Source organism: Micropterus salmoides, unplaced genomic scaffold (assembly GCF_014851395.1).
Source record: "Micropterus salmoides isolate LMB-PRFRI ecotype aquatic unplaced genomic scaffold, ASM1485139v1 Ms_hic_scaffold_3, whole genome shotgun sequence".
Lineage (NCBI taxonomy): Eukaryota > Metazoa > Chordata > Actinopteri > Centrarchiformes > Centrarchidae > Micropterus > Micropterus salmoides.
Genome location: NW_024042261.1, coordinates 13,710,187 through 13,735,372, shown reverse-complemented (window position 1 = coordinate 13,735,372; position 25,186 = coordinate 13,710,187). Strand labels below are relative to the sequence as shown.

The 25,186-nt window shown below is 40.0% G+C and overlaps 1 protein-coding gene across 1 annotated transcript; it reads left to right on the top strand.

Annotated features, from left to right (window-relative positions):
• Positions 1-646: 646 nt before the first annotated feature.
• LOC119883094 (von Willebrand factor A domain-containing protein 5A-like) lies at positions 647-23,981 on the top strand. Its single transcript, XM_038693604.1, is given in 20 exon segments — positions 647-1,013; positions 5,853-5,900; positions 6,126-6,328; positions 6,414-6,636; positions 7,008-7,183; positions 7,273-7,387; positions 8,404-8,579; positions 8,669-8,757; positions 8,843-8,987; positions 9,090-9,169; positions 9,272-9,386; positions 9,520-9,678; positions 9,780-9,883; positions 10,831-10,853; positions 10,856-11,050; positions 11,397-11,459; positions 13,315-13,377; positions 21,935-22,083; positions 22,656-22,779; positions 22,909-23,981. Coding segments are annotated over 19 exon segments (2,322 nt in total). The 5' UTR covers positions 647-1,013; positions 5,853-5,860; the 3' UTR covers positions 22,989-23,981.
• Positions 23,982-25,186: the final 1,205 nt, after the last annotated feature.

Here is a 25,186-nt window from a genome sequence, read left to right as displayed (position 1 = left end):
TGCTTTGTCAGGTCTGCCAGCAAGACAGCAGCAACAACAACAACTTCTAAAATGTTTGTTTTCTGAATGGAGTTTGGATCGATCAGGGCTATGCTATGCTAACTTGGTCACAGTAAAGTACAATGATAGCCGGAATAAAGTTACAGACACATGTTTTCTGAACTTGCCAGGTAGTCCAACCTCCTCGCTTTGTAATGTCCATTTTTGTCTGGTTTTTATATAAATATGAAGTGGTAGTCCGACAGAGCTAACGACGCTAACAACAACACTGGAACCAGATGTGCACGGAAGCTAGCTGCTGAGAAGCTCCAGTGAAGATAAATCAACATTGAAATCCCAAAAACTGAATGAGAATGTAATATTTTCTTTAGATACTTGTGGTGTCTTAAGCATTTATTTATTTATTTATTTATTATGTTCATTATGTTCAGCAGAAGCTCACTTTTATTTTGAAATGTGCTGCGACACGATGTTACCGTAATGTCTAGAAAAAACATGCATCGCAAAACAGCGCGAGGGCTGGCTTGACTGTCGTTTTCGAAGTGGAGGCTGGCTTGACTTCAGTCTGATTTTGACACCTTTGAATAATTATGACAGGAACAGGGACAGGAAACATGATAGAAATTAGGAAGTTAGGCTACCAGTGAACAAAATATAAACACTTCCTGATGTGTTGACTACTTGACGCTTCTTTTAAAATGAACTGTTAATTAGTTTAGTAAACTTCACAATGCAATAGTCTGGGATCAGTTAATTTGCTGTAGTTGGAGTTGTTTGCTGGAGTTGATTTCCATTTCCATTACAAATTAGAAACCGAAGCAGTGCAACAAGCAACACCCACCCAATGTCTAGTATGAATCAAGCGCCCGAGGGTGGGAGCACAGAGGGAGCACTTTCTGTTGAGTCATTGAGGATATCTGTCCGCATCTGCTTGGACCGTTTCTGTTGACTCCATATCTGCACGAGGAAACATCTATAAACTGCACCGGATACATAAATCCTTCTCTTCAAAGGTAGGCCTATGCATTTCTTTCGTGTAACTAGGCTACTTTTTGTTAGTATCAAACACAGACACTGAAGTCACTGAATGAAAGCAATCCTTTACCGGAAGACCGTGTTGTCTTCCCCTCTTTCAGTTCCTGGAAATATGAAATGTGATGGCTGATCTTCTCCTTTCACTTAATACAATAAGCGTTGTTCACCTGGGCGTTTTGTACTGATTCTTGAGAGTTGGGACAAAACACTTTTTAAAATAAAAAAAAAAAAAAATACACAGTATATCAATTAGAGTTGTATGTTTCTGCAGAGAAAGGTCTTAGCTATTTAACCATTTAAAGGAACAGGTTCTAAATAAAAACATATTTTTAACAAATGAACATGTTTCCCTTCAGAGCTGGATTTGTGTCAACTCCGTCAGACACACTAAAAAGTATACAATTTTAATTCTTCCAATCCAACAAGAATATAAACTTCTGAAGTATATTGTAGTAGTGTTTAGTTACACTGATATGTAAAAAAATACAATATATAAACTTAAGTTGTGATTTCACACGATTCTGAAAACTCAGATTTCTAAATATTTGCATTTTCAAACTTTGATTTTATAATTGTAAAAACAAATTCCTTAAATAAACAAAACATAAGAAGATTTAGATCAGATGGTCCTTTATTTAAAAAAACAACATAAACTGAAGGAAGAAAACATTTTTTCCCAAAAAATTAACAAAAACATACATCCAACGCTGTTGATGAAGATCTGACGGTGTTGATGAAGATCTGACGGTGTTGACAAAAAAATATGTGCATTGTGATTATTGAACAGATGTGCTCTTTAAACTACTACTAAAACTACTCCTTGTTATTAGAGTATTGAACTTACTGTAAAGCAACTATAATAAACATATTGCACATACACCGTTTACAGCTATTATAAATTACACCATTTCCAAATATCAAAAAAAAGCCAGAAACCAGGGGCCCTCCTCCCCTTCTGTTTTCATCTACCTCCCCTATACAACTTCTTATGCTCTCCTTTTTCTCATCCACCTCTTCTCCTCTTCCTTTCATCCTTTGTAAGTAGCCATTTACTTTAAAGTGGTGTGCGTGTGTGTGTGTCTGTGTGGGTGGATGTGTTGGATGTGGGATTGCCCTGCACTGCCTACTTTATACTGGGTGTGGTCTTAAATGGACATTCCTTGACAACAATACTGCAACACATAATCTGTAGCTTAGAATCAGGTTCAGTTAGCTTAGTTAAAGGGTTAGTTCACTCAAAAATGAAAATTCTGTCAGTATTTACTCACCCTCATGTTGTTCCAAACCTCTATTTGTTCTGCTGTACACAAAGGAAGATATTTGGAAGAATGTTTTAATCAAACAGATCTCATTCCCCATTGACTACCATAGTAGGAAAAAATACATACTATGGTAGTCAATGGGGAATGAGATCTGTTTGATTAAAACATTCTTCCAAATATCTTCCTTTGTGTACAGCAGAACAAATAAACACATAGAGGTTTGGAACAACATGAGGGTGAGTAAATACTGACAGAATTTTCATTTTTGGGTGAACTAACCCTTTAAGATTTAATTTTTGTCTAACCTGCACTTATGCCTTGAGCAGCAGGCGTCGGACATGCATACGCTCTATGAAGTCCATCACATCAGGGGCTATGCTGTAAATCTCTCGTTTTCTTAATTTGACTGGTCAAGTGGTGTTTTATTTGTAGCGTTTCTTCTTCTATATATTTTCTTTCTCATTTTGTTTCGTTGCTTTGTTACCTTCTTAAGCTTCTCTTTCAATTTTTTTATTTCTCTTGAATGTCTTTTTCTCGTTTTACTTCTCTCCCTTTCCTGTCTGAGAGACTGTCTGCTGTGTCTGGCACTGTATTCTTGAATATCATGATCTTGCGGACTATCTGGAGGGGTGTGTGCCTTCAGCACTGCATCTTCCTTGGATCTTTTCTCTCTGGACCTTTTCTGTGCCTCTCTCCAATACTTTCTCAAATTCCTCTTTGCCCTGTCTCCCATCTCGTCTATTTGTTTTACTTTTTTGTCTTTAACTCTCTTCTTCCACCTTTGTCTTTCCTTCTCTTGCATAGCATGCTTGCTCTCTTGGTCACTGTTTAATTTTTCTCTTCTCTTTTGTTGGTACTCTCTATTTCTTCTCCTTTGCTCCTCAACTGACAATTTCTGTCTGGCCATGCTTCCCTACAATACAAATTTAAATAAAGGAAAATGTACATGAATAAGACTATAGAATCAGATTTTGATAATTCAGATCATGATAAATGTTTTTTTGGTCATATCGCCCCCCAGCCCTACATTTGCTTCTAATTTCTCTATCTCTGTCTCTACATATACATATACACAATATATATATATATATATATATATATATATATATATATATATATATATATATATATATATATATATATATATATATTAATGTGCTGGCAAAGTTACACGTTACACAATAATAAGCAGACCACTGCCTCACCATTCTCTACAAGTCAGATGTGTATGGTTAAATAATGTAATGCATGCTATGTATGTGCATTTATGTCTAAATAAAACCCTGAAATAACAGTTTAACTCTTCACTATATTCACAAATAATATTATATTCACACATTAAGAGGTTATTGGTAGATTTGTCAACTCCATCAGCTTACAGGTCAACTCTGTCAGACATAGAACCTGACGGAGTTGACGTCTGACGGAGTTGACGTAAGGGCATGTATTTTCCCGCCAAAACATGTATTTTACACTGCAGCTAGGTAGTTTTTCCTCAGTTGCTAACTGTCCCAATAACCTCACTAAAATGCTTTAATTCAATCCACTATGGTTTAAAAAAAGTATCTTAAACGAAAGATGGTATTGACATTGTGCAGCTGTGACCAAAGGAATATTGACATTGTTTGTCTAAAATATAAAAAAATGTCAAACTTACCAGAGCATGTGTGGTAGTGCTGCATTCACCACAGACAGGGAGATAAAAAGGGGTCCTCAAGGATATAGCTGACCATGCTATTTCCTGATTTAAAGAGCTTTATGAAAAAATCTGACGGAGTTGACAGAAGCTGAGGACGCAACTTTAATAGGCAGATTTTATGGAAAATATTGTTTGATGTTCACTTCATGCATTGTTTTTTATATTTATACCCCTTATTTTTATTTGATATATATGTTTTCACAATTGTAGAGCTTTTTTCATTTTTTTTGGGATGGTTAATATTGTAACTTCATGCTGAGGACAAGTGCAATAACATGGACTATCTAACCACAGACCATATATTTAAACAACTTTTCCCCAAAAAGATAAAAAAGTTTATTCTGAAAATCAGATGGGTATATACAATTCCTTCAGATTTAACTTTGTAAGTATGCCATACATGCTGAATTTCTTAATTTTTGCTATAAATTAGACTTTTCTATGTGGGACATGTTTTGTCCCGACTCTCAGGAATCAGTATACTCCCCAGTACAAATCTAGGACAGGATCGGTCAGGATGAACTGACAGTAGCCTCTCTGATCATGAAAGTAATTCGTTAAAGCACAAACACACAGCCTATACAGGTGAAACTCGAAAAATTAGAATATCATGCAAAAGTTAATTTATTTCAGTAATTAAACTTAAAAGGTGAAACTAATATATTATATAGGCTCATTACATGCAAAGTGAGATATTTCAAAATGCCTGCAACGGGTTCCTGAGCCTTTAATTGGTCTCTCAGTCTGGTTCAGTGGATTTCACAATCATGGGGAAGACTGCTGACCTGACAGTTGTGCAGAAACCATCATTGACACCCTCCACAAGGAGGGAAAGCCTCAAAAGGTAATTGCAAAAGAAGTTGGATGTTCTCAAAGCGCTGTATCAAGGCACATTAATAGAAAGTTAAGTGGAAGGGGAAAAGTGTGGAAGAAAAAGGTGCACAAGCAGCAGGGATGACCGTAGAGGATTGTCAGGAAAAGGCCATTCAAATGTGTGGGGGAGCTTCACAAGGAGTGGACTGAGGCTGGAGTTACTGCATCAAGAGCCACCACACACAGACGGGTCCTGGACATGGGCTTCAAATGTTGTATTCCTCTTGTCAAGCCGCTCCTGAACAACAAACAACGTCAGAAGCGTCTTACCTGGGCTAAAGAAAAAAAGAAGTGGTCTGTTTCTCAGTGGTCCAAAGTCCTCTTTTCTGATGAGAGCAAATTTAGCATCTCATTTGGAAACCAAGGTCCCAGAGTCTGGAGGAAGAATGGAGAGGCATTTTGAATTTGGGGTTTTCACAAGCTGTACGCAATAATCATCGAAATTATATCAAAAAAGGCTTGAAATATCTCACTTTGCATGTAATGAGTCTATATAATATATTAGTTTCACCTTTTAAGTTGAATTACTGAAATAAATGAACTTCTGCACGATATTCTAATTTTTCGAGTTTGCACCTGTAGATATCTATTTACTCATGATCCATCAGGGGACCTACAGTCTTGTTAAGAGGAGTCGAGCTCCCCCCTAGTTTGCACCCTGCCTACAGTCTCGACCATCGGATTCCTTTTTTTATTTATTTTAGTAATGCGTTATTACTGCATTTCAGCAAAATTCAATACATTACTGTAATTGCGTTACTTTTGAAACACGTTACTCCCAACACTGGTTATTACCATGTAATATTTGGGTGATTTGTTGACTAAATTTGGGGGATTTATATAAAGTTTTTGGTAGTTTCAGTTTTGCTCACATTCACTTACTGTAATTGTCTTTGGCTATGTTTGGAAAACTGAAACATCATTTAGATGCCAAAAGAATAGCTTTACAACATTTTATTCTCCATTGTTGTGTGTTACATTAGGTACAAAAATGATCTGCTCTGGTCTGCTCACTGCCAGGAAGGAACCAGGTAAAGAGTTGAAACCAAGAAAAAAGGTGATGTAAGTTGCTGCAGATATTTGTGTTCCAGCCACAGGGAGGAAGCGAAGGAGCTTTTCTAGTCAAAATTTAATTCAATTTCATGAATAAGCAAAGAAGGAAAATACTTTTTTTCCCTTTAAGTACACTTATCGTCACTGATGTGTACTGTAAAACATTTCTAGATTGTGAAGATTTTATTCTGTTTCTTTGTCAGTTCCTCTGAAGAGTGTGGAGGTGGAGGTGGAGGTGAGGGACCATGTGGCTACAGTGGTCTCCACTCTGAACTATGAGAACAAGGAGGACAAACCACTGGAGGCTGTTTTTGTCTTCCCTCTGCCTGGAGATGCTGCTGTCTGTCATTTCAGCGCTAAGATCGGACAGACACAGATTGTAGCTGAGGTGAAGGAGAAGCAGGAGGTGAGCTGGACAGTAAAGACTTACTCACTACGGTGTTCCTTAAAATCACAGTGAATGTTCCTCACATGTGTCATCTGCACTTCAGGCTCGGGAGGAGTATGATGACGCTTTGAGCTCAGGTCAGCAGGCTTTCCTATTGGAGGAGAGTGATCAGAGTCCAGATGTATTCTCTCTGAGTGTGGGCAGTCTGCCTCCAGGAGAGAGCGCCTCCATCAGGCTGGAGTACGTCACTGAGCTGGCTGTGCAGGCTGATGACGGGCTGCGGTTTTGCCTGCCTGCTGTGCTCAACCCTCGCTACCAACCTCAGGGTAGGAACACCAGCCAACACCTTCACGTGGAACCCTTCAGCTTAGTGTGAAATATATCTGTAGATATGTAGAGATGCTGGTGTACCAAAGTATGGTCTTTGGGTCCGATCACTGATCATGTCTAGACTGCCCAAGAGCAACTCAAAGCAGGGAGATTTGCAAACATGTCTATATTCACACTGACTTTCAGTGTTTTCATACAAACATCCATTGGGTTTTGTCTGAAATGAAGATGAAAGGATGAACTTTGCTCTAGGGATTGAAAGTTCTGTTGCTCTGTGGATCATGGATATAGACTCTTAGTGTTTTAGTTGTTTTAGTTAATTGTAAGTTAATGCTCTTTGATTGTTGCATTTCTAACTTGTTCACAGCATGCGGAAGTAGTGACGGTGCCAGTGTCCAGGTGACTGCTGTTCCAGCCTCTCTGGTGCCCTACAGTCTGTCCTTCTCTGCCCGAGTGTCCTCTCCTCGTCCAGTCTCTAAAGTAGAGTCCAACTGTTCCCTGGACCCTCTGCAGTACCTCAACACAGAGCAAACGCAGGCCACGGTAGGTAGAGATGTCTAATGTGCGCTGTGTTCTTCAATACAAGATGTATCACTTTATTTATAGGTATAAATGTGTTTTGTGATCTGCAGGTGAAGTTGGCTGCAGGACACAAGTTTGACAGAGATGTTGAGCTGCTGATTTATTACAAAGATGCCCACCAGCCCACTGCTGTGGTGGAGGCAGGACAGGCCTCTGCCAAGCCTGGTGAGTAAACTTTAGTGAAGTTGTTACTTTGTAATGGAAGAGTTCATCATCCTCCAATGGGTGAGTTACATGCAGAGGTGGAAAGTAACAAATTACAGTTACTCGTGTTATTATAATTGAGTGTTTTCTTGTGTACTCTTTAATTTTGCTTTTACTTAAGTATGTTTTGTTTGAAGTACCTCAAAGACAGGAATGACTCTAGCTACGGAAAGTCCCCAGCTGCAGTAGAAAATGGGTCATGTGTAAAACATGAGCGTTGGACTTCATCACCGACTGTCTGCAGCAAGAGGAAGTGGAGGTCTGACGCTCCTGATTTACATAGTTGTTTCATAGTTTTGTAAAAGGCTTTGCTCAAATTAACCCAAAAGACATCGGTGCATTGTTGGTTGGCACTACCAACATGCTGGTAATAGATTATAATTAACTCTTATGCCCCATTAAAAGTAGGCCTACCACCTGTTTGAATGTAAATAAGGATATGACTTTATAAAGGCTACAGTCCAGTGATTCTCATTTTCCCAGTCCAATGAGGCCCGTCATAGTCTAACCTGTTTTGCCACAGTTTCATTACGAAACGAAAACATTCTAAAAACTTCTTATTATGACATGAAAGGTCTTTAAAGTTGTTTTGCTTAGGCAAAGTAGGCCTATCTGTCAAACAAACTAAAATGGAAAGCACAATATGGCTGATTTAATATCTTATATGCTTATTATCATTTAATTAAATCAAATGATAATAAGCATATAAGATATTAAATCAGTAGGCTATAAATAAGTTATTTTAGGTTAAAAAAGTAGGTTAACTAAGTAATGTTTACTCTGAGTAAATTTTAAATGAGCTACTTTTTATTTTTATACCAGTAATTTTACTTGTTGCTAACTAAGTAACAGTTCATCAAAGTAATCGTACTTAAGTAGAATATTTTTGTACTCTTTCCACCTCTGGTTACGGATGTTGGAATAAATAGTGAAATCCTTATTTGTGGTCATTTTTCTGTCTCTCGTCTGTGTTTCAGGCACTCTGATGGGTGATCCAGTGGTGATGCTGAGCCTGTACCCTGAGTTCCCCCAGGCTGTGATGTCTTCAGTCGCCTCATGTGGAGAGTTTGTGTTCTTATTGGATCGATCTGGAAGTATGGATTGTCCTATGAACAACAGCAGTAGTGATCAGACTCGCATTGGCAGTGCCAGGGTAACCATCATGTGTACATTGTGTAATAAAATCATTCAGTGTCCCTCTCACACAGTGGCCTTCACTATCTTTTCTCTCTTCCCTTTAAGGATACTCTGCTGCTCCTTTTGAAAAGCTTACCAATGGGCTGCTATTTCAACATCTACAGCTTCGGGTCCAGCTATGAACACATCTTCCCGTAAGTCACTCATGTCACTCGGTCCAACAAATGTATTCCTGTCTTTGGTGTTATTGTTCTTGCATGTGTGTGTTTGTGATGGCAGTAAGAGTGTGGAGTACAGCCAGAAGACCATGGAAGAGGCTCTGAAGAAAGTTGAGGAGATGGGCGCTGATCTGGGAGGAACAGAGATCCTGAGGCCCCTCGAACACATTTACAGTCAGCCCTGCATACTCAATCATCCTAGACAGGTGATATATACACACACACACACACACACGTGCACACACACCGCCTGACTCCCCCATAGTTCGCACCCTGCTTTGAGTGATATGCAAACTCTCCTCCTCTAGCTATTTGTCTTCACTGATGGAGAGGTGTGGAACACCAAAGACATTATGAATCTGGTGAAGAAGAATTCAGGTTCCCACAGGTGAGGCCACAAAAACACAGAACACAACAAACACAACAATTAGCAGAGTTTGGCCCATGTTGTTGTGCTGTGTGTGTTAAAAACAAAACTACTGTATTGTAGGTGTTTCTCTTTTGGGATTGGGGAAGGGGCCAGCTCTGCTCTTATCAATGGGTTGGCCAAGGAAGGAGGAGGTCACGCTCAGTTCATCACAGGGACTGACAGGATGCAACACATAGTAAGAAAGACATTAAAAACATAAAAACTTCTATATTAAATTATGCAACAAAAATTGTATTCAGACAGAAATCATGGTTCCAGTTAGTAAAGACCCAGTGCCCGTTCATGACTTTGTGTTTTGTTCCCACCAGGTGATGCAGTCGCTGCGATTTGCTCTGCAGCCAGCTGTGGTGGACATCTCAGTCACGTGGGATTTGCCAAAGGGAGTGTCTGCCACTGTCCTCTCTCCACCAATCACAGCACTTTTCCAGGGTCAGAGGTCACTGATTTATGCCCAGCTCACCGGACAGGTAGGAGCAGCACCATCTCACAGTGAAATACCTATTATTCTTTTCCATCTGGTATGTTATCACATTAACACACATGGTTTCTAACACTAATGCTTTCTCAGAGTTCAGAGGCAGGAGAGGGCTGTGTGACGGTGAAGTACAGCCTGGCAGGTCATCCCTCTCAGAACCAGCTCCACTTCAGTCTCAGACCTGCAGAGGACTTTGGGTAAAACAGCTTCAAGTGCTATGGACTGGGTAGTGAATTTACAATATAGTTTATGGTTAAATTCAGTAATTATAAAGCTGCAAGCAGCTTTGGAAAGGCCCTGCCGACGTGGCTCTGAATAGTCACGTGTCCCCTATGTGGCCCTAGAGAGCCCCTGGTAATTAAACGTCACATTGCGGTACTTCAAGTGTATTTGGAGCTTACTTTCTGTGGTCTGTCAGTAATGGTGATATGACTATAACTGAATAGTACAGTGACGTTAAAAACAACTTCCTGTTTCATGCCCCTAAAAACTGATAAGCCTACATGCAATGAGAAAAAATATTTGAGCAGTGTGCCAGTAATTTTTATAACAACAACCTACCTTAACTCCCCCTAAATAGTGGTAAAATATATATATTTACATTTAATTATAATTAATGTAGTAGATTATTGTTATACTGTCAGTATACTAATAACTAAACATTATACTCTTTATTTAATACACTCATGTACAGTTCCTCCTCCTGGTGATGGATAGAGACTGCATTAGACTGATGTACATTGAACCGGTGCCAGTGTGCTAATATGTGCTGCTTCTAGCCACTTCCTCCGTAGAGCAACGCGCTCCCCCAAGTTGAGAAATACACATTTCAAAATGTATTTCGTGCATTCCTTGATAAATAAGCAAGTAGACTCGTAGTACCATTTGTTCCTTTGTAATCGAATCGCAATATTGTCCACAATAATCACAATAGGACTTTTTCTCCAAATCTTGCAGCCCTACTTCCAGGTGAGTTTAGAGAATCGCTCAAAAGTCTTTTTTGTAGTATCTTGGATACTGCGAGAGAAATTGCGTACATTTGCCCCCCCCAAAAAGAAAATCTCCTAAAACTGAGTATGCATATCAGAAATTTGTTCATTACGTTTAAGATTCACCTGTGTTTCCTCCTCTCTCCTGTCTACAGATTAACGGTCCACAGGTTGGCTGCTGGACTCTGATTCGCTCCCTGGAGGTGGAGGAGAGAGGCCGCAGAGGACAGCAAGATGGAGGAGTGAAGGAGAAGGTGGTGGAGCTCAGTGTCCAATCAGGAGTGAGCAGTTCCTTCACTGCCTTCATTGCTGTCAACAAAGGCGACGGCGAGGCGATTCAAGGACCTCTGGTGCGCAGAAACGTTCCAACACCCAGTGAGTGTAAATAAAAGTCACCCTCTACTTAAGAGACACTATAGCTGACCATGAATAATAGTGTAGAGAGGCATGATCATGTTCTGCTTAACATTAAGAAAATCATTTCATAATTTAATGACTGTTATAACAGCATTTAAATTCGATATAAGAGCTAGCATTTGTGCTTTGCTCACAGTGTTTGTCTGTGAATATTGAATATATGAAAAACATTTAAGCACTATTTTTAACTACTTGTTTTGAGTCATTATAATAAGCTCAGAAACAGTTAGTTCAGATGGTATATTTTTTGTTTAATAATTATCATGAAATTAATTGACCCTATACTTTTTTTTTTATCCCAAAGGCCCAATGATGATGGCCTATAGCATGGCAGCATTTCCTCAGCCAGCTGCCTGTCGTGGTCAAGGTAAGATTAGTAACAAACAACAACAAATGAGAGGGGAGTGCGTTGAGATGTGTGTGTGTGTGTGTGTGTGTGTGTGTGTGTGTGTGTGTGTGTGTGTGTGTGTGTGTGTGTGTGTGTGTGTGTGTGTGTGACCGGAAAGGGGAAGAGAGAGGGAGGGGCGTGGAGGGTGTACCCACGTGTGTGGGGGGTTGCCCCACACCAGGCCCAAAATGACGATTATGCTCTCTGCAGGCTATGCAAAACTACAAAAATGGCGGCGTGCCGGTCACGTGGCAAGTGAGTGTATACAGTGATTAGTTCAAGGAAAGCAGGGAAAACAGTGAGATCATACAAGATAATGTCTGTGAGTTTAATTATCACGGTGAATTACAACGTAACTACACCCTGCCACACAGCATACACAATGAGTTATCCTCAATGGGCGGATGCTGGCTTTACTTTGGGCAGAGTCACAGCAGAATCACAAGCAGAAATTCAGGCTGTGTAATAGTGTCGTAACTACCGATAATCGACAAGACCCACTAGTGCATGGAGCGTTCACTAGCACAGGCTTGGCCTTTGACTCTGATAAAGGATATTTAGCGATCACTTTCACAGACGGCTGAAATCTGTAAAACCCCGGTCAGTTAAGTGGCCGGGATGATGCTAACACAGTGTGCTTGAGCACTTAAACAGCAATATCTAACAGCGGACGCGGCGGCCCATAAATCCACAATCAACATAAAGCTCAGCACATAACCAATAAAATTACGTCTATATTTCTGCCACTTTAGTTAAGCCTCTTACTCAGGTCGCTCTTGGTAGCGAAAATGATAATGGCAGTTCTCAGTGGGAATGTGTCTGTCGGAGGTATTTCTCGGATCGGATCCTGGCGAGGCCAGGGTACCGCTCGATAGCGGGTTCACGGCGACTGTTCCAGCGGCAGCAGCGGGTGGAAACAGTCCAGTCGAGGCCACCCTTCACACAGAAGTATTTTACTGAAACATACTCCCCTTTATTGAATATCCATTATTGATTGGACGCTGCAGCTGATCGGATTGATCAGATATATCACATCACTGCAGTTTAATTCCGGAGTGAAGACAGATGACAGATTAAACTCAAGTGTATCACTCTCCCACACTCCCTCTTTGATCTGTTTTCATCGTAGGTCTGAACAACAAAAGGACCAAAACAAGTTTCTTCATTTATTAGCAAGATTTTAATTTTCGTCTCATTTCTCTAAAAACATATTTGATCGTTTCTCCTCTCCTCACATGGTTGGAAATGACTCAAGTGAGGGAAACATGGATGCAGTTAAGAGTCTTGGGATGCACCCCTAGTCTGCAGACAACACACACACAGGTTACCGACAAGGCCACCTTCCTTTAAGGGGAGGCTCAGCCTGTATCACATACTGTAGTTGCAGACAGGCTGTGGGTGCTAACCTAACCTGTTAGAAAATATAGTCATTCTTTATATAGTTAAGTACTTCGGGAACACTACAAATCCTCGGGCTCACATCTTACGCCATCCCCTGAGCTGCTTTCATGCCATAATTTGCCACACCACCTGTCTTAGCACAAAGTGGACTGGAGTAGATTCAGAAATTAGTACCTGTACATACTGAATCTACAATCGATTTTAAATCTAATTGTGAGATACTGAAGATTCACACCCCTAGTTTGCGTGTTCACATCTCTTTACATGTCTGTTTGTATGTAAAGAAATATTGACTATTTGATAAACTTGAATATTTAAAATATATTTGTATATATATTATGAAAATTGTTTGGTGCTTGTTAAAATAATATTTTTTGTTTAATAATTATCATCATTTAATGGCTTGAGCCTGTAATTTTTTTAAATCCCAAAGCTCCACAGGCCTGTACGCGGCGGCGGCGTTCCAGGCCCCGTGCTCATCAATACAACATGTATGGTAAGTAAAAAGCTGAAAGGGAGTGGACCACATGTCTATGTTATAAAACTACAGTAAATCAATGTAAACAAAACAACACATTTGCAACTTCAATGTAAAATACTATTTGTACAGTAGGTGTTCTTCTATTTTGTACAGGCTGTGCCCTCTAAAAGATGTAGGGTTTATCCCCACGCACATGCAGAGTCAAGATTTTCTTTGGCATCCTTGCTCCCTGCACTGCCTTCTCTCACCGGCCATGGCCCTTACGTGTTTCCCCCAATTCCCCTAATTGATCCCTTTAAGGCAAATATATTCTTTAGCGTCGAACCTGCGCCGTAGCCTACGTGTAGCCGTGTCCCCTACGACTTAGCCTGCTGCGTTGCCTGATGTGCATCGCCCCAATAATGTAACTACATGTCACGGCGACGCAGACCACAAGAACTGTAATCGGTCGCCTTGGTAGCATTGCACATGGCTCTAAAACGGTGGATACATATGTTATTTTTTAGGAAGTTATTTGACTCGGCTGGCAGAAATCAACACAGTGGAACATAGAAACCCCACCGCAAACTAGTCACTATCAGAGTGATGGAGACACCAACACAAGTATAAATGCTCACGATGGCATAGGCTACGGCATAGACTCAGAAGTAAAAAATTGGCCTTTAGTGTGCAGGAGGAAAATCTAGTAGTGATTCTGGTATCATCAAAATGGCTGATTGCCGGGAGCACTTATAAAGGTTAAGTCTGCCTCCTGCAGTGGTTCGCACCAGAGCAGAGCAATTTTCAAAAAAATCAAAAAAAGAGCGAGAGACAGCAAGAGAGGGCGAGGGAGGGGACAAAAGCCAACACAATATCCATACAGAAATACAAACAATATATTCACTTTGTCGTTGTGCAGGCAGACGAATTAACAGTTGTGCAACTGATGAATTATGTACATGTGGAAATTGTGCATGGAGCAGTGTGCAGATGTGCAGATGTGCAAAATAGTGCAATTAACATGTCATGGTACAGTGTAAGATGGGCATGATTGGGGGGGTGCAAAGGATAAGACACATGCCTTTGGTGTGAGAGACCCGGGTTCAATCCCCCACTGTGACCCATCCACCATTGTGTCCGTGAGCAAGACACTTAACCCTAGTTGCTCCAGAGGCGTGCCACCTCTGACATGTATAGCAATTGTAAGTCGCTTTATATAAAAGCGTCAGCTAAATGCATAAATGTAATTATGGAGTCCTGATGCCGATTCATTGTTTAGGAGTCTGATGGCAGTGGGGAAGAAAGAGTTCTTCAGTCGTGTAGTCCTACATTTCACACTTCTGCACCTTCGACCCGAGGGTAGAAGTGTGAACAGTTCGTGTTGTGTGGTGGGTGGGATCCTTGATAATGGAGGCAGCTCTCCTGTGGACTCTTTGATTGTAGAAGCTCTGCAGGGAGGGTAGTGGAGTCCTGGTGATCTTTTCAGCTGTCTTCACCACTCTCTGCAGGCATTTGCTGTCCATAGCAGTAGTGCTGCCATACCACACAGTGTTGCAGCTGGTCAGGATGCTCTCAACAGTCCACCTGTAGAAGTTGCTGTGGCGTTCAGTGTCCAACAGAGGTCATCGCTGATGTGGACGCCCAGATATTTGAGGCTGCTCACCCTCTCTACCTCAAGAGACTTTTCCCTCTCTACCTAGAGAGGGAAAAGTTGGTCAGAACATAGAGAGACCGGCGAGGGAAGTAATAACAAGAAACTACTGAGAGCTAGCCAGAGTGAGAAACAGAAGCCTGAGAATACGGAGAAAGTGCAAGGAAACGATTGGAAAGTTATAATTGAGTTCAACCAGGATGGCGGACACTATCACCCAATTAAACTTACCAAGGCGATTGAGAAGAAGATTGAGAAGATTTTTGAACAATAAACGAATACTGATACATGCAAGCAGCAAACAACAACAAGAAAAGATTCTTAGTATGTCCACACTTCAAGGGAAAAGGATGAAGGCTCACATCCCAGGAGCAACAGCAAAGGTTAGAGGAGTTATATCAGGAGTCCCTTTGAATATGTCAATGGAAGATGTTAAAAATGAGATTCAGGGAGGCAAAGCAGTTGAGGCTACTAGACTAAAAAGCAAACGAGATGGATCATTAAAAGACACACTATCTGTGGTTGTGCAATTTGAGAGAACCCTCCCTAAGTCAGTTCAAATGGGATACATAAATTACAGCGTGAGAGAATACATCCCTCCCCCAATCAGATGCTATAAATGTCAAAGGATGGGGCACACAGCTCAGCAGTGCAAAGGAAAGCTAAAGTGTACTAGATGTGGGGGCCAGCACGAGTATGGGCAATGTGAAAAGGATGCAAAGATTAAATGTTGTAACTGTGGAGGAGAGCATAGTGCTGCATTTGGTGGATGTGAAGTGCAAAGAGAAGCCAGAGAAGCCCAAAAAAGTATCATATGCAGAAGCTCTAAAGAAAGTAAGAGAAACAGGATCAAATAACAAAAACTCCAGTGGAATTGTCCAAAGAAACATAACACCAGTTAATCAGACACAAAGCCAGATTCCAGCTGACACACAGAATGGTTGCGAGCATAAATGTAAAGTTGACGATGATACTTTGATAGTGAAACAAGTGAACTTTGTGGGTTTCATATGTCACACAATCAATGTTGTGTCCCAGTTGAAAAAGAAAAGTGACAGAATTAAGGCTATTGAAGAAGCAGCAGGAAAACTTCTTGATATGAAAGATATCAAAGCAGATCAAATACATGCGTTGTTGACTGTAACTGAAAATGGAAATATACAAACTGATGGTTAGGACGCTTATAATGGTTCTTCACATACTACAGTGGAACGCAATAAGTCTTATAGCTAATGGTCAAGAATTCAAAAAGTACGTTCATGAATTAGATGTTGTTCCAGATGCAATATGTGTACAAGAAACTTGGTTACGAGACAGACTAGATTATGTGATACCAGGGTTTAGCTCTATAAGGTACAATAGACCTAACAACCAAACTGGTGGAGGGTGCATCACCTTTATCAAGGATGGGTTGGCCTACAGGGACTCCCCAAGCTCAGAAGATTTAGAATGTATAATACTTGAAATCTATAGCCCAAGGAAAGAGGGAAATATTAAATTGATTAATTTCTATAACCCATGCAAAAATAGATATCAATAAACTTAATGAAATGGCAGGGACTGTATACAGGAAAGAAATATGGTGTGGGGACTTCAATACACACAACAGCTTATGGGGCAGCAATCACACAGATAATAATGGGGACATAATTGAAGAAATGATGGAAGAAAGATCACTGGTCTGCATTAATAATGGACAGGGAACACGAATGGATGTGAATAGGGGTAAAACATCATGTTTAGATATTACACTGGTATCAGATAATTTGGTAAACGCATGTGAATGGTTTGTTATGAATGATTCTACCATGGGAAGTGACCATTTTCCAGTTCTCACTATTATCAACACAAATGTATGTTTCCAAGAAGGAAGTACAATTAACAGATGGTGCTTTGAGAAAGCAGACAGGGTAAAATTTAGGTTATGTAGAGGAATGCGCAAAGCAAATTACAGAACACATTATAAATGCAGCACATTTAAGTATTCCAAAAAGAAGAACAAAGGGCAGGAAGAAAGTGGTCCCCTGGTGGAATGAGGAGTGTAGCAGAGCTGTAAAAGAACGAAACAAAGCCTTTAAAACATTGAAGAAGAATTTATCACAAGAGAATGTTTTGGATTTTCAAAGGAAAAGGGCAGTGGCACGTAGGACAATTAAGTTAACCAAAAAGAAAAATTGGAGAGAGTTTTGTTCCAAGGAAAGCGATTAAAATCCCAGCTTTGATAGATGGAGGAAAGACAGTGGTGTCAGACAAAGAAAAGACAGAGATGTTGGGTAGGGCTTTTGCGGCTGTGCATAGTGGTGATCACTTTATGGATATTCATAAGCAACAGAAAGACCTGGTACAAAATACGGACGTGAAGCTGAAGAGGGAGGATGGTACAACAACTTTAGATGTGGATTTTACAATAACAGAACTCAATATAGCTCTGCTTGGCACAGGATATACAGCCCCAGGACAAGACCAGTTATGTTATGCCATGTTCCATCAGCTGCCAGTAGAGTCAATTAAGCTAATGTTAAGACTGTTCAATAAAATATGGAAGGATGGAATAATACCGAGAAGTTGGAAAAGTGCAGTTATACTACCGTTTAGCAAACCTGGTAAAGACCCAACCAATCCTGGTAATTATAGACCCATAGCTCTGACATCTCACTTATGCAAATGATGGAGAGGATAATAGTTCGTAGGTTATCACATGTAATTTAACAGAGAGGACTACTGAGTAATATACAAAATGAATTTCGGAAAGGGCGCTCCACAACAGATGCTCTCATTAGAGTAAGTAATGAGGTAGAAAAGGCACTGAAAATGAAAGAGCTGATGATAATAGTGTATTTTGACATTAAGAAGGCATATGATACTATGTGGAGGGAAGGACTACTTATTAAACTAAATAGAATGGGGTTTGAAGGAAGGATTTATAACTGGATACTAGACTTTTTAACAGATAGGAAAATTAGAGTAAAGGTTGGATCAGAAATTTCTACAGAGTTTAAGGTAAATAATGGCATTCCCCAGGGGAGCGCAATTATTTCAACATTATGATTAATGATATATTTTCAGATTTAGATGGATACATCAAATCAGCGTTATATGCAGATGATGGGGCCATATGGATGAGAGGAAGAAATGAGACATATGTGTTAGAGAACATTAGGAAAGCAATAGGGAAAGTAGATATGTGGTCATTCAAGTGGGGATTTAAAATATCAACAAGCAAATCCTGTTGATGGTGCAAGCGAAAGTGTCATGTAGAAAAGCTTTTTCTATATCAGCAGCCAATGGAAAAAGTAAATGAATTTAAGTATTTGGGATTGTGGTTTGATAGTAAGTACACACGGAAAACACAGATAAAGCAATTGGAAACTAAATGCAAACAAGTTATTAATTTACTGAGAGCAGTGGTGGGATGCGACTGGGGTGCAGATAAACAGTCACTAATTCACATATATAGAGCATGCATGAGGTCATCAATAGATTATGGTTGCATAGTATATGATGCAGCAGCAAAAACAACATTGGAAAAAATGTATAAATTACAATACAGAACCTTATGGATATGCATTGGAGCCATTAAGAGAACTCCCATTAACACAATACTCATAGAAGCTGGAGAGACACCACTGGAGTTAAGAAGAGAGAAACTAGCGCTAGCATACTGGGTCAGATTGAAAGGAAGTGGGAAAGAAAACCCTGCAAAGGAGGATTGTTGGGAATATTTCAAGTTTCAGGGGCATGGGTATGGATTTCCATAATTATCTAAAAATCTATACAGATGGATCTAAAATCAAACAGGAATGTGTGGGAATTGGAATACATATACCAGAATTCAAAATAAATATCTCAAAACGATTATCAGATAGGCTATCCATATATACAGCAGAAATAGTGGCAGTCATTATAGCATTACAGTGGGTTGGAGAGGTCAGACCTGATAGGGTGATATTATGCACAGACTCCTTAGCAGTTATTAAAAGCATTCAGTCAATGACATCTGGCAGAGAAGACCTATTGATAGAAATGTTTCACAGCTTATTAAGATTACATCGGGGAGGGATAGATGTTCAGTTTTGCTGGGTGCCAGCTCATGAGGGAGTAAATGGAAATGAGATTGCAAAAGATGCATTACAAAAGGGAAATAACAGTTCAAATGCCGCTAGGAAAAGGAGAAGGAAAAACAGCCATTAAGAAGAAAGGTACTGAAATATGGCAGAAATGGTGAGAGGAAGACAGGAAAGGAAGGAGTTACTATAAAATACAAAAGTCTGTCAGTAATAAAAATTATAGCGAAAGGACCAGGCGGGAGGAAATTATAATGACAAGACTAAGAGTAGATCACACAGGACTGAATGGCACCTTGTTTTTATTGGGGAAAAGGAATAGTGAAAAGTGTGAAAACTGTGGGGTTAAAGAAAATGTTGAACATATCATTTTGCACTGCATATTGTTTGAGTTGGAAAGACAGATATTTCAAGATAGGGTTCAGGAAGCAGGGCGGGAATGGAATCTGATGGGGGTATTGGGAACAGAAGGAGAAGAAAAGGGTATAAGAATCACCAGGAAGACATTATTTAAATTTCTTAAAGACACTGGGTTGGTGAACAGAATGAGAGCACCTTATTGAGGTTGATAGCTGAGTGATATGATGTTACACACTCCAATACAGTAGGTGGCGGTATGCACTTAAAAGTTGTTTGCAATCCGCCATTAACTAAGAAGAAGAAGAAGAGATACACCAGAGACGTTTCGGAAACACACAGGAGAGAGGAGGCGAAAGAGAAAAGAGATTTCACATGGCTTTTAATCAAGAATGTACAGATTCTTACATGTACATTCTTCAGAACCAGAATATCTCATGTAGCTCCAATCCTAGCTAGCAGGACAAGCTAGAGCTCACGTTTCTCACTGAACAAGAGAAACTAGGAAAGTGGTAGCTCAATAAGAGGGAATGAAGGAGAAGGCATTACAACTGTTCATTTGTTGAGATGTGTAGAGTGTTTTTTTTTTATAAAATTGGTTAAGACTGCTTTTCATCACTTCAAGCTACACTTTTTATTTATTTTTTTTCTGAAATTAAGGACGTTATTTTAGTTTACTTAAATTTAGAATTTATTATTAGAGTTGTTATTTATTATCCCTCCAGTTTGATGTGAAAACTGAATATTGTTGAAATATTGTCAGTTGTTGACTAAAAACACATGTTGATACAACTATATGTTATGGCACTGAATGATAATGTAAGTTAGTCGTTATGATGTTCTGGACCTTTGCTTCGGGAAATTTTCTCTAACTGGACCTCTTTGAATTCTAATTGAAAATCCCTGGTGCAGAGGATGGGGCTGTGGGGTGCTAATGTTTGTTGTAATGGTGGCTGAGGTTCTGTTGCCGATCCTGACTGACTGGGGCCTGCCAGTCTGAAAGTCGAGGAGCCAGTCACAGAGTGTGGGGTGCAGTCCAAGTGCAGACAGTTTGTGGGTGATGACGGCATTAAAAGCAGAGCTGAAGTCAACAAAAAGCATCCTGATGTAGGAGTCTTTGTTTTCCAGGTGGGAGAGGGAGTAATGGAGGGCAGCAGCGATGGTGTCGACCTGTTGGGCCGGTAGGCATACTGCATCCAGGGTGTCCGGTATTCTGCTCTGAATGTGGGCCAGCACCACTCTCTCAAAGCACTTCATTATGATTGGAGTGAGAGCTACTGGCCTGTGGTCATTCAGGCAGGTGGGTGGGTTCTTTTTGGGGAGGGGAATGATGGTTGATGTTTTAAAGCAGGAAGGTACGGTGTTCTGGCTGAGGAAGAGGTTGAAGATGGAGGAGAGAACATCAGCCAGCTCATTAGCACATGCTCTGAGTGTCTGCCCAGGAATGCTGTCAGGTCCTGCTGCCTTGTGGGGGTTGGTCTTCCTCAGGGCTCTGTGTACCTGGCCAGGTGAGACTGTTAGTGGGGGGGAGGGGGAGAGGGGTTGAGTAGATCGATGTGTGTGTGCCTCCTCTCTGTGCTGTTGGAGGTCTCGAAGCGGGTGTAGAATATGTTGAGGTCATCCGGCAGGTTGTTTGTAGTGCTGATGGTGTTGATTGTAGTCTTGCAGTCCGTGATGGGCTGCAGGCCTTGTCACATCTGCTCTGGGTCAGCAGAAGAACAGAAGCTGTGGAGTCTGGATCTGTGGTTGCAGGCTGCCTGCTGGCCCCACGTTGCTTCTCAACACCTGCTGTGACAATTATTATTACTAGTCTTATTATCATCATTAATAACTGAGAGCACCCTGCAGGACTGTTTTGCTCAAACAGACTGGGATGTGTTTCTGGCGGCCGCCACTCAGGAGGACTCTTCTGTCAGCATACAGGACTTTTAAATTGCACCTTCTTCAGGTCAAATGTTTGTTTTGTCTAATACTTTGATTTATGACCAAATACCTGTAAAACAAATGACATCAGCCCATCTGCCTCAGCCTAATGCTACAAATTAAACATCAGCATGTTAACATTATCATTGTGAGCATGTTTGCATTTAGCTCAAAGCACCACTGTGCCTAAGCACAAACTCACAGAGCTGCTAACATGGCTGTAGACTCTTGTTTTGCCCACATCACAATTGTTGGGCTTCTGTAAATAACATCACAGAGTATGGTCTAGACCTGCTCTTTTATGAAAAGCGCTTTGAGATAACTGTTGTTGTGATTTGGCGCTATATAAATAAAATTTAATTTAATTGAAACTGGTTCTTTATTGATTCTATACATAATTAGCAAAGTCAAGACTTTGTGACTTATTTAATTTCTTAGTCAGTCAGACACAATTTATTACAGTTTATTTTAGCACTATAAAACAACCGCAAAACATGTTCAAATATGTTTAACTACAGTATATCAACACAATATCAAATAGGCAAAAATGGGAAAAAACATTATTTTATCTTTGCATTTTCTTTAATTTACTTCTCAGAAGCCTACTCGCCCAAACAGCCGCCCAGAGACCCTTTGCTGCAGTTGGTCTCCCTCCAGAAGGCGTCTGGCAGCTGGGTGCTGGATCCAGCTCTGGCTGCTGCACTGGGAAAGACCAGCGAGGAGGTGGAGAACCCTAAACCTGCATCGGTGGGTTATGGTCAAAAATAATAATAATAAAAGGGTTAATTATAAGATAGTTTTCATGACATGGTTTATATAGAAACAATAGAGAAGAAGTAATAAAACATATGGAACCAAACCAACACAACATTAAACAAACCAAAAGAAATGAAAATGAAGATTCGGAAGACAAAAGATATGTCAGTGCATGAAAACAAAAATACTGGTGATACTCAAGCCCCTAAGCACCCTCTGAGAACCAATGTATACCTGGCTCCCAGTATGTTTTAGAAATGATCATTTTTAAAGCTCTTAATGGTCTCTCGCCCTTTCTGACCTTTTAGTCCCACATACACCAGCACGTACCTTGAGATCCTGAGGCAGAGGTCTGCCTGCACATCACTAGAACCCACCTATGCAGGCACATCTTACCATCAGAATAATTCACCCATTAAATAGCAGTGAAAGGAACTCAAAAGTAACATTAGAAAGTAACATTGTTCAAAACCATCCAGCAGCATTTTCCCTTTACGCTGTCTCTTCTTTGTTCTTCGATCTCCTGTTGTGCCTGTTCCATATTTTTTCTCTTGGTGAATTAGGTGAACCAGGAAGTGTGGGCCACCATTCTGGCTCTGATCTGGCTTCATGGTTTCAAGATGGATGCTCAGGAAGAGTGGGAGCTTCTGGCTATGAAGGCTGTGTCATGGCTCCGTGCTCAGAATGGTAATAACCAAAACAATAAGAGCCAGTCTGCTGTTTTTAACAGTGTGTGCCAGTAAAAATCAGCTGTTTGCCCACATTCAGTCTCCTCTGCTGATGACTTGTTTTGTGTATTTATTTATTTTTTTCCAGCACCATGTGTGACAGAGTGTGTGGAAGCTGGAAATGCTCTGCTGGGTTGCAACGTGCAGAAAGACGCCCTGGGGCTCTGAGGTTTTCATTAAAGTGGCTTCTCCTTCAGGACTGGTACACAGAAGCAGATCTATTCCACAAACTTTATCATTTTTGCACTGTTCACATTTAGTTATGCAGCTGTTTGTTAAGCCCTTGCATATTAACTGATGTAGTAAAATATCAGTTGACTAATTTGCAAGATACTACATCCAACCAGGTTCCGACATGTGACAAAGAGTTGTTCTTTTGCCTTAAATCTTAATTGTACATGAATCAGTTTTACTTGTGAAAATAAAAGTCTGAAGAATGTGTGAATGAAGAAATACAAGCCCTTTAGCATCAATGTGAGGGGACACATATTTAAGGCTGACAAAGTATTTTGGATGCTGCAAAATATGTAATTATAAATGTGCTTTTGATTATGCCTGTTTAATTCTGTGCTATGAAGGTGACAGAAGATGTGTTCAGGTATATCAATCACTGTAGTATACAGAATTGCTATAACAGACAAGCCTAAAAACTTATAAAGTGAAGTAAGGTAGTGTTTAAGAGTTCACATTGACCTGAACATACTTTTATATTTTTTTAAATAACTTCACATCGCTTGTATTTCTACAGTAACTGTCAAAATAGCAAGACACAATTTGTCAATCCTCAATTTTATGAATATGTCACCTGCAGTATTCACCTTGAACTTTAACATCACCGCTTGTTACATGTGACAATCTTTCCCACTATTTGGGCAGCCTAATGAAGGTATTGTAATAGAAAACTAAAATAGTCAACTGTGTGAATCAAGTCCTTTTATTTGTGCGTACAAAGAGAAGAACCTGAATGGCGTTTCCTCCTGACATTCGACATCTCTCTGCCTTTATTGCTCTCAAGTGGCAAAGAAACAAACGCATGTGACCTCATGCAAATTCTGATTCAATTCTGGCATTTAGTCCTAGAAACGTCTCAAGCTCACAGCCATGTTAAAGTATTGTTTCAAGTCTGGTATTTAACATACAATCCTAAGCACATGCTGAAAATGTAAAAAAGTAAATGTTAAAAAAGGTGTCAATACCACCCCTGTTTTGTTATCCGTTTGTGTAAAAAGTGTCACCTATCTGTGCTGGCGTCTGCCTGGAAAGACTGAAACTTTGATAAATTATCACAGTTGTTGTCTCTCAGGTTACTGTTAAAAAGACTAAAAACTTATTTCTCACAATAGGGAAAAATTAAGTTGCCTAACTAAATAAAAAAATGTCGTGGTATTATGCTTTTTGGCTTTTCCCCTCACCTTTATTGAGTTATTTATCTTTTTTGTGCATGTAAAAGATTTGCAAAGTTAAAAGCCCAAAGTCCAGCCCAAAGGGAGTTCCCATCTCCCTCAAACCAAGCTAGTCTGAGCTTTGGCTCGACTCGCCTTTGTTTGGTTTTGCGTTGTAGAAATGTTGCACCTGTACTTGCTTCCAGGTACATTTTTTCATATCACCTCACCTCCATCGAGGTTCCAAGCGAGCTGAGGGATACTAAAATGTAATGTGAAGACACGACAGACTGCTGATTGGTCAGAGAGAATATTATAATATTCACTGCATCATCATTGCGTGCCCCAGACAGGCCAGCATCAGAAAGTTTTATATTTTACAGTTTTCATAAGAAATTTCATCACTAAATCCACTTCTGAGAAGTTTTGAGGTGAGAAATAAACAGTGTAGATTTCGAATATTGAGAGTTTTACGAGAAGTGACGGCTGAACAAAAATGTGCTTGAATATTTTCGGAGTTGAGGTGCTCCGCAAGTGGCTGCGGGGGAAGCCTGCGCCAACCCGCGGGAGGAGCGTGTAAGGCCGGCCAGCCGCCCGCTCACAGAGCCCTCTGCTCCCGCCGTCACACAGACCGCTGCAGCAACAACAGTATGGAGCTAAATTAGGGCCAAATGTTTTGTTAATTTGAAAAAAGTAATTGTAATCGAAAAAACTAAAACTTGAAATCTTAAGTTTTTGTCTAAAACTAAAAAAATACAACCATGTACTCAAACTAAAAATAAGTTTGCCAATTTTTTTCAGTTTAAATAAAATATTGATTTATTTCTGGAAGTATTTTGAAGAAATTATTTGTTTGTTATTTTTACTTTTCCATATTTTGATATTTTAGGACTTTTATTTTTCATTTCCACGTTTTATGTTTTCAAAGTCAAAGCTTTTTTTTTTTTTTTTTTTTTTTTTTTACACAGCATCAAATCTTTTTTT